At 33.0% G+C, this 11176-nt stretch overlaps 1 protein-coding gene across 1 annotated transcript; it reads left to right on the top strand.

Annotated features, from left to right (window-relative positions):
* The first annotated feature begins 1580 nt into the window (after positions 1-1580).
* Positions 1581-3436, top strand: LOC127715561 (medium-chain acyl-CoA ligase ACSF2, mitochondrial-like). Its single transcript, XM_052221649.1, has one exon. It carries the CDS (start codon positions 1618-1620, stop codon positions 3304-3306), a length of 1689 nt encoding a protein of 562 aa, XP_052077609.1. The 5' UTR covers positions 1581-1617; the 3' UTR covers positions 3307-3436.
* The last annotated feature ends 7740 nt before the right edge of the window (positions 3437-11176 follow it).

Raw genomic sequence — 11176 nt, forward strand, 5'->3', positions numbered from 1 at the left:
ATCCCATAACTCCGAAAAGACCTTTTAAAATGGCATAAAAACTAAAAGGAGGCTTGAGTTTATTGCCACTGACAGTATATATAACATTTTTATTTCAATCGTTACAAAGATTTCAAAGATAGACAGCTAGATTTAAACAACTTATAATCTCGACTTAAAAAGATACACTAGATTTCAATAACGAAATAAGATATGGAAAATATGCAATTGGATTTGAAAGACTACATGCCAGATTTGAGAAATATACAACCATTAATTGCAGATGTGTTTTTTAGAGTTTAACTGTGAACCTTAAGTTTATTGTTTTAGATTGAGCTTTTTAATTTTGAAACCTTTGCTGTTGTTGTTTTTGTTGATGTTTTTTTTCAAACATAATTTCATATAGAAATAAGGAGATATGGTAATCTGTGCTTGTTAACTATATAAACCAGACTTAGACGTGGATATATATCTTTATCTCATCGTATAGTCTTTAACAATGAATAAAACATATTACATGTACGCATATTCATCTATAAGTAACACCAAGATGACAAAATGTAAAACAATTCAAACGAAAAAGTAATCCATTTCTATGTGTGTTTATTCATTGTTATTGTCATTACTTGTTGCACTGTCCCAGATTTCATGTCATACGTGTTTTACAATATTAGAAACAATTATTTTTTCAGAAGACATTTTGCTTTATGGTTCAACGGAACTCAGCTATGAACAAATAATCAAAATATTCTTTGCAGTTACAACATTCATACTCAAAAGAAAACGATCTATCATATGATCAATCACATTGTTCAACTAGTATAAGCCTACAGTGCATGTGTATACTAGTATCTATACTAAATACTTGTGTTCGTTGAAAAAAATGTACTTCACAATTATATTTTTCTAATATATCTGATTTTTTTGTGTGTGTATTATTGAGGTTTAGCTAGCTATAAAAGCAGGTTCAATCCACCATTTTCTACATAAGAAAATGCCTGTACCAAGTCAGGAATATGACAGTTGTTATCCATTCGTTTGATGTGTTTGTTTTTTGGATTTTGCCAGTTGATTGGGGACTTTCTTTTTTTAATTTTCCTCGGAGTTCAGTATTTTTGTGATTTTATTTTTTATTATATTTTTTAAAATTTTGTTTCTTGTTTGTTTGCCATTTAGTGATTTGATTTGATTTAAATATATTTTAGATGAAAACAGTCGAAATGTGCTTATTTGTATTAGAAAATGGATTAATACAATTTCACAACCGGTTTCCGGGTCCTACTAATTATTCAATTGTAGTGATATGTTCATACCATATTGCATCTGCACGTTGTTGAACTTAAATCAAATAAAAAGAATGATTATGTTTATACTATTTTTAATCAACGAAAACGAGCTAAAGAATCTAAAATTTGTACATAAAGTCTCCTGCGTTTTTCAACATTCCGTGTGAAAAAAGTATAGTTATAAAATATTGCGCCATCAAGTGTCTTATCCGATCTAACAAGTGGGTTTATATCTTGGTTAATCTGTTACAATATATCAGGAAGATATAACCCATTCTCCAATCACATCCGAACTCATTTATAAACAGTGTAAGACTTGACGACTCAACATTTTCTTTACTGTAACAAGACCATGGAAGACATAAGTTATCTTTGTAATCCTCTTGTAGAACCGTTTGTTTATGAAACTATTAGAGACAAGTTGGAAAGATACTCCGAGGAAACACCAGATAAAGAAGCCATCGTATTTTACACATCTGAATTTGAGAGACAATCTTTGACTTTTGGGAATCTATATAGAAAATCATGGGCATGTGCTCAAGGTCTCATTCAGTTAGGAATACAACCAGGTGACGTCGTTGGTCTAGGTTTACCGAACATTCCAGAATGGATTCTTTGTCATTTTGGGATAGCTCTTGCTGGTGCAATCACTCTTGGATTCCCGTATTTTTCAAATGATGGACAAAACATTGTTAAAGCATTGAATCAGAGTGAGAAATGCACCGCTATTATATTCGGAGATAACGCTGAAAATATTGACATAATCCGTCATTTTGTAAGTGGCACTGACGGCAGTGGAAAAGTTCTAAAAGCAGATGTTTCATCGTTGAAATATGCTATTCGAGTTGGAACAGAAGATGCCGGTGATTTTCCGTTCACATTTGGATCACTTCTGCAATTAGGGGAAAAAGATGTTGGAATAGAGCTACCAACTATTCATCCGGATGACGTCTTCATGATAATACTGTCCTCTGGAACAACCAGTCCATGCAAGCTTATCTCCAAAACTCATTTTCATATCTTATCCGTACTACCAATGACGAACCATGTGATGAGGATGGGAAAAGATGATATTGTCTTTAGTTGCCAGCCATTTATGTGGATTGGTGGTTATGTCTTTTCGTTATTAAATTTTGGCAACACATTGGTGACAGTTACTAGTTATTTAAACAACATGAGAACCGCTAGACAATTTGCCAAACTGACAGCAAATGTCATTGAGAAAGAAAACTGTACCTTTGCTGGGATGTATGGTCCTTCTCTGCTAGTATTTTCGGATGACGAGGTAAAATGTTCAAGCTTTCCACTGAAATGTGTAACTACAGCAGGATTCCCGTTATCTAAAACCTATGCTAATATAGTAGGAAAAGTAGCCCGACGTTTTATTAACGTTTATGGAACAACCGAACTTGGGTCTATCTGTTACAAAGAAATAGAAAGACCGGAGGACTTTGAGGATTATTCAGTTGGATTTCCAGTAAGAGGCATAGAGATAACTGTTATTGACAAAGATGGTAAACTTTGTCAAAGAAACGTCATTGGAGAAATAAATGTTCGATCCAGCGTTCGTTTCCTTGGGTATTTGAACGACCAAGAAAAAACCATCAAAGTTTTAGACAAGTTTGGCTGGTTTAAAACAAATGATATCGGATACGTTACTTCCGATGGCCAAGTTGTCGTCAGTGGTCGTTTATCGGATATAATCATAATAGGAGGGAAGAAAATGTCTCCTGTACATTTAGCAAATGTACTCTCTGCACATCCAGACATATTAGATGTCGAAGTTATAGCTATTGAAGACAAGGTGATGTTCCAAGAAGCATGTGCCTGTTTAATAAAGAAACCAGGATCTACAGTCACATGGGACGATCTTGAAGCTCTTACTGTTGACAAAAGCATCACCAAAAAAGAAAGCATACTTTTCAGACTTTTTGTTCCAAAATACCATGTTTTCATGGACTCGTTCCCTAGAACAATGAGCGGGAAGGTTGAAAAGAAACAATTGAAAGAGGACGTTCTAAAGATTTTAAAACTGAAATAATGGCCGTATTTTACCAATCGAATCTAGTAACAAATAATCCGACAATACGATGATATGTGTGTTATAAGACAATGAATATATACAAATTTTATAATCTCTGACTATTGTAATTAAATTTCGTTTTGAAAAACTGTATTACATTTATTAGCTAGACTTCATAAAAATAAGGAGATGGAATATGATGCCAATGAGACAACTACCCCGCAAAGTCCAAATGACGAGTGTGTAAGCGACTATAGCCAACATTTAATTTGCTTTAAGCTCATGCATGGGTCGGAAAAGAACTGTCTTATAACTAGAAACCTTTAATATCAAAATGTTTGTAAAAATTCGAAAATCTGAAAACATTTCTATGAGAGCAAATGCAGAAATAAAAAAATATTCACTTCCCAAATACCACGTGTTCATTGACTCATTTCTAAGAACAATAAAAGAAAATGCTGAAAGGGGAAGTTCTCAAGACTTTATAATAGAAACAATCTATTTCTGTTCTATTAGTTACAAATGAAGAAAGGATTATTTTTGTAAACAGTGTTCCCTTATACTGTAACACAAGTAAAAACCACTTTATTTTTTGAGAGTGTGTCATTGTTTGTCAAAGTATGCACTACCGCCTTTTTTTTGCTTTTTACATATGTACTTCCTATTTCTGTAAGAGATTGTAGCTTTCGCGTTTATCTTTAGCAAACAAACAGTTGCGGACGAAATTAGGGATTAAACAAATGACTTCTTAAATCTTTTTCTATCTTATTTTAACCTTTAAGGAAATAGGAAACCCTCTTAAATTGCGTCGCGAGTGAAAAGTGTGAATTTGTTATATGGATGATACCATTAGAATATACTATTTAATTCATTTAATAGTTTACTTACCTTCGTCTGTCAATCATCAATCGAATAAATCTAATGTAAAACCCATTGTTTTCTTTCCTGGATTCATAGTTTGTGAGAGAAAACACATCAAAGATACCATGCTTATAATTTTGCATAGTTTTCGTCTACAAAAGACCAGTGGCCCTCGAATCAAAAAGTGAAAAGACCAAATCAAGTACGAAGTTGAAGAATATTGCGGACTTAAAAAATTCCGAAAGTTTTGCCAACTTCAGCTTAGGTAATCTATGATAAATAGAAATTTCTCTTAAATTTGAATTACTTAAGTTTATATATTACTTCATGATAGTATGAGAAGTCGATCAAACTTGCGCATTATCACTCAGAATAAAACTATATATTAAATTATGAGTAATCCAACCGTGGTAAATATCCTTCTGAATAGAAGCACTTGTTGGACTTCTTTTAAGGGGAACTTGATTTTTTGTATCTCTTAGTGGACTAATTTCGTTAGTAGTTTTTTATAAGCAATATTCTCTAGACCACTGACTAGATTTAATTGAAAATAGTGATGTAATCTTCAGTATCGAGTTGCACTGTACATCTCAAAACTTGTTTCCTTTTTAATGATTTATTGAAATTAGATTGCAAACCAAGGACACTCTCGTTTTATGGGTGCAATAAGAAGTTGAACTGCATAGTTTCTTTCGAGTTGTACATTTTTAGAAATAGTTAAAAAAAAAAAACATATTCTAATGCATATTTGGTAACAAATCTTTAAATCATCTCTTTGCTCTTCAACTTTATCTTCGTACTTTATGAAAATAAGGAGATGTGGTATGATTACCAATGAGATAACTTTCCATCAAAGTTCAAATGAAGTCGATGTAAGCAATTATAGGCAACCGTACGGTCTTCAACAATGAGAAAACTTCATACCGTATAGTCGGCTATAAAATGCCCCGACATGAAAAATATGAAACAATTCAATTGATAAAACTAACGACCTAATTTATAACAAAACAATTGAAGAAAAACAAACACGACAACCACTGAACTACAGGCTCCTGACTTGGGACAGGCACATAAAGAATGTGGCGGGGTTAAACATGTTTGTGAGCGCTCAACCCTCTCCCCTAACCTCGAATATTGGTGTAACAGCACAACATAAGAAAAAATTATAAAAATCATTTGAAAAAGGCTTATCTCTTCAGATCGATACAAAGCAGAAAAACATCAAACAAAAACACAGACCGGACGTGGCAGGGTACTTATCCATCCCTAATCCCTAACATAAAAAAAGACACTAAGTACAGATCTGATAGTACTTGCAGTTATTGACAGCTAGTTCAAAGCTAATAAATTTGTGCAATTCCAAAATAAAGGTATCGACAAATTGTATTACCGTTAAAGTGCATATGTGTATAACAATACTATTATGTATGGTTTTAATTTACTGATAACAAAATCAATATTTATACTAATAGAAACAATATTCAAAGATCTAATTACAGAGTTGAATTGGTAACCTTTTAGAATAAGTTTATTCAAAAGACTGATAAGTTTACCCAGATCGTACATAAATTTCCGGATTCGGTAAACAATATAAGAAATTTTTAATTAATGTTTATGAAAGTGTTTTACTATCTGTCCGACTCGGCTTCTGTCAAAGTCATTGATTTATGTGGACGTTAGTGTAAAAAAATCAAATCAATCCTCCAGCGACCTCAACACAGCCGACTTTTTACGAAGATGTTGTGCCTTTATGGTTCATTTTATGTTACTATACTAAATGTTTAGGCCAAACATTTATGTAACTTTTCTGAGTTGTTAGGGTGCCTACGTACCTTAACGAGGAAAAGTCTCATCTGGATTGCTCAACAGCTCTATTTCACGTCGGTCTATGCCCACAAAGATTTACTCTTATGTGGTACCACGTGGAAAATCAAGTTAGGCTATACCGCTCAGGAACGGCTTGCTAAAGTACTCTGAGACAAGTAGACCGGTAGTCGTACACACACGTGTATGCAAATATCCCTATGATGACGCATTTCTGTTCAAAGATTATGTTGTACTGTTTCACCACTGTCCCAGGTTAGGGGGAGGGTTGGGATCCCGCTAACATGTTTAATACCGCCACATTCTGTATGTATGTGCCTGTCCCAAGTCAGGAGCCTGTAATTCAGTGGTTGTCGTTTGTTTATGTGTTGCATATTTGTTTTTCGTTCATTTTGTGTACATAAATTAGGCCGTTAGTTTTCTCGTTTGAAATGTTTTACATTGTCATTTCGGGGCCTTTTATAATTGACTGTGCGGTATGGGCTTTGTTCATTGTTGAAAGCCATACGGTGACCTATAGTTGTTAATTTCTGTGTCATTTGGTCTCTTGTGGAGAGTTGTCTCATTGGCAATCATACCACATCTTCTTTTTTATATATACTAGCTCATGCACAGTATTTTAGCGGAAAATTATCCTTAATTATCTGAGAACACATTATCTTTTTATGTACATATAGATACATACTGTGTGTTTCGTGTCAACTGCAGGTAGCATATATAAAGGCAACAGTAGTATACTGCTGTTCAATAGTCGTATGTCGATTTAACTGAAAAAAATCCTGGTCACAAACCAAAACCGAGGAAACACATCAACTATAAGAGGAAAACAACGGAACAACATAAACACTGAGCTGCTACAAAAACAAACGCCAACATACATAGATAACATCTGCCATATTCCTGACTTGGTACAGGACATTTTAAGAAAAATGGTGATTGAACCTGGTTTTATGGGTAGCCAAACCTCCCGCTTATATGGCAATGTTAAAAATACCGCTAAAATGACAACAACATTACGTGACAGGAATACATTACAACTAAACGCAAGAACACTCAGGACAGATACATACATAAATAAATAATATAATAGTACATTACAACATGAAAACCACAGAATAACAAGTTACACCTCCCATTTACACCACAATAGAATTATGAACTGTACGTCACACGAATGTATTAACGGCACAAAAAGTGACGTCACAGGTAAATTTCTAAAAGTAGAATATAAAATTGGGATTAAGTTTGTAATGGTGTTATTTTATGTATTTTCTAATCATTACAAGAATATTAATATAGAATTGCGTTAGTGATGATGTAATTATTTGTATTTTCTAACGGGGTTTTCTTCTAAATCAAAACTAACTGTAAAAACAAATAAATCCTGTGCATATAGTAGCTTTTAACTAAAAATCATATATTTAAACTAGCTGATTAATTATCTTAACTTTTACATACATGTAGAAAATAAATATAGAATTCAAACCACAAACCATAAGACATAACACAATATCCAACCAGAATTAAAAATGAAAAATCATAACTAAATTCATGAATGTTGGATGTATAAATACCGATACATGTCTAACAGCAAAGCAAATTCACACTAGGGAAAACGGTCATATACGGGAATAGGTCACGTTCGGTACTTAGCAGACCAGACGACGTAGATGGTAAACCATAATCTAAGACGTGGTAAAAATGTCGTGAGTTAGTTTAGACACAGACACATCGTATAGATCAATCAATTCGTGATGGTGTCCATAGAATTTACGGAGTGTCATTTTTAATCTTTCCTCCTCATAACTCTGTTTGAGCAGTTTCTGTGTAAGGAGCACACTCCTGTATATGAAGTCCTTATAGTGTGAACATGCACGAGCATAACGTATCGACTGAGATATGTAAACACCATATGATGGAGCAGAAGGTATGTTACTACTGAGAAATGAGAAATTGATAATTTGGAAGTTGAAATCGTCCCGTTTGTCATAGATTTGTTTTGTTCTTGATTTACAATATGACAGAACTGAATGAATTACATGGTACTAGAGAAAAACATATCCTCAAGCAATCACACAGTGTGCCGTGCACACTGCTCGGATAGTTAAGTATAATGTTGGCGTCAATTAGATCACATTAATCGCTTTTCATTCAACGACGCCAAGGAAGTTTTCTGTAACTTTACTTTATATCGTACGCTTGATGTAAATTTATTATGTCTGAAACTTGTTATATTAATGGGCAAAAAGTGCAAAATAAAAATAAAGAATAGAGAAAAATAGGCCATACTAATAAAGAATAAAGAATAATGGGGTGCTGAATTATAAAGAATAGAGAATAAGCCTTAAGGTCAAAACAGATAAAGAAAAGAGAAAAATGGTCTAAAAAGTTTACGAACAAAGAAATGAAGTATCCCCCATCTAGATCATAATGAATGTAGAGAAGTGTCTTAGATATTAACGTCACACCCGTATCCGAGTTTCTTAAAATGTCATTGAGAAAGAAAACTTTGCTTAAATGTATGATCCTTCTTTGCTAGAATTTTCGGATCACGAGATAAAATGTTCAAGATTTCCACTGAAATGTGTTACTTCAGCAGGATTCCCATTATCTAAAACCTATGCTAATGTAGTAGGAAAGGTAGCCCGACGTTTTATTAACGTTTATGGAACAACCGAACTTGGGTCTATCTGTTACAAAGTAATAGAAAGACCGGAGGACTTTGAGGATTATTCAGTTGGATTTTTGGTATGAGGCATAGAGATAACTGTTATTGACCAAGCTGGTAAAATTTGTCAAAGAAACGTCATGGGAGAAATAAATGTTCGATCCAGCGTTTGTTTCCTTGGGTATTTGATCAACCAAGAAAAAACCATCAAAGTTTTAGACAAGTCTGGTTGGTTCAAAACAAATGATACCGGATGCGTTACTTCTGATGGCCAAGTTATCGTAAGTGGTCGTTTATCGGATGTTATCATAATAGGAGGGAAGAAAATGTCTCCTGTACATTTAGAAAATGTACTCTCTTCACATGCAGTCAATTAGATATCGATAGTTATAGCTATTGAAGACAAGGTGATGTTCCAAGAAGCATGTGCCTGTTTAATAAAAAACCAGGATCTACAGTCACACGGAACGATCTTAAAGCCTTCATTGACAAAAGCATCACCAATAAAGAAAGCATATTTTTCAGACTTCTTGTCCCAAACTTCCACGTGTTTATTGATTCGTTCCCTAGAACAATGAGCGGAAAGGTTGAAAAGAAGCAATTGAAAGAGGACGTTCTTAATATTTCAAAACTGAAATGGTGGCCGTATTATACCAATTCAATTATTAATAGTTATGAATAATCCAATGCTACGATGAAATGTGTATTATAAGACCGTAAATATATATAAATATTATGATCTTTTGACTATTGTAATTAAATTTCGTTTTGAATATCTATATTACAGTTAGAATTTATAGAAATAACAAGATGTAGTATGATTGCCAATGAGCAACTATCCCGCAAAGTCCAAATGACGAGTGTGCAAGTGACTACAGACAACATTAAATTTCCTTTAAGATCATGCATGGGTTGAAAAAGAACTGTATTTAAACTAAAAATCTTGAATTTCAAAGTTGTTGTAAAAATTCGAAAATCTGAAAACATTTCTTTGAGAGCAAATGCAGAAACAAAAAATGAATTCCTTTAGATATGTTGTTCCCAAATACTATGTGTTCATTGACTCATTTCTAAGAACAATAAGTGAAAAATAATAAAAGAAAAGGCCGAGAGAGGAAGTTCTCAAGACTTAACATTAGAGACAATCTATTTCTGTTTCTATTAGTTACAAATGAAGGAAGGCTTATTTTTGTAATCAGTGTTTCCTTATACTTTAACAAATGTGAATACTTTATTTTTGGAGGGTTTGTCATTGTTTCTCAAAGTATGCACTACCGCCTATTTTCCTTTTTTCACATGTACTTCTTATTTTTGAAAGAGATCGCGGCTTTAACGCTTATCTTAAGCAAACAAACAGTTGTGGACGGAATTAGGCATTAAAAAGAATGACTTTTTAAGTGTTTTTCTATCTTGTATTTACTATTAATGGAAATAGGAAACCCACTTGAATTGCGTCTCGAGTGAAAATTGTGAATCTGTAATATGGATGATAACATTAGAATAAACAATTTGATTCGTCAGAAAATGTCTATTAATATAAAATTAAAGAGATATGGTATAATTGCCAATGAGACAACTACTCAAACCTTTCAAGTCAATATCTAAAAATGTTCGTGTACAATTACAAATAGTATTGTAGATAGTTGAAGCATTGTCCGAATACATCTTTATGTTCTAGTGTAAGAAATCTCTCGGAATTAGTATACAATTCACAGGATATACATATACTATGAATATCATAAGTCTGATGTAAATTCAATTCTTGATGAAATTTACTCATTGTTTTCTTTCATTCATTCAACATTCATAGTTTATGAGATAGAAAAAAAACATCAAAGATACAAGGCTTATAATTTTGTATAATTTTTGTCTGCAAAAGACTCATCAGTGATGCTTGAATCAGAAAGTGAAAAGACCAAATCGAGTACGAAGTTGAAGACTATTGTATGAGGACTTAAAAATTCCGAAAGTTTTGCCAACTACAGCTTAGGTAATCTATGATAAAAGGAATTGATCTTAAACTTAACTAAATTTGGGTTTTTGTTAAGCAACCTTTTCTAGACCACTGACTAGGTTTCATTGAAAGTAGTGATAATCTTCAGTATCTAGTTACACTGTACTTCTCAAAATGTGTTCACTTTTATAATGATTTATTGAATTGCAAACCAAGGACACTCTCGTTTTATGGTTTTAATAAAAAGTTGAACTGCATAGTTTCTTTGAGAGGAAATTAAAAAAAAATATGTTCTATTAAATATTTGGTAACAAAAATTGGAGTCATCTTTTTTCATAAAGTTAAGTTCCAAACCGACCATATCTTTCGATTTCTAAATGTAGGACAAAAGTATGAAGGTGACTTAGCTGTATCTGTAGTATCCTTAACTTTATGTTCAGTGGTTAAATTCAATCAACATTGTCACCTTACTTAATCAGTGAACATATTTTTACAATTGAAAATAAAGTACAAGGCTAATGCTTGCTTTTACCAGTTCTCTTGCGCAACTCGTATGTGAAGTCTGACTTATACATGTTTGC

Source organism: Mytilus californianus, unplaced genomic scaffold (genome assembly GCF_021869535.1).
Source record: "Mytilus californianus isolate M0D057914Y unplaced genomic scaffold, xbMytCali1.0.p SCAF_9, whole genome shotgun sequence".
In the NCBI taxonomy this organism is placed as follows: domain Eukaryota; kingdom Metazoa; phylum Mollusca; class Bivalvia; order Mytilida; family Mytilidae; genus Mytilus; species Mytilus californianus.

What these genes read in the sequence shown, in the direction of transcription:
- LOC127715561 (XM_052221649.1), top strand. Translation starts at nt 1,618, where the DNA reads ATGGAAGACATAAGTTATCTTTGTAATCCTCTTGTAGAACCGTTTGTT.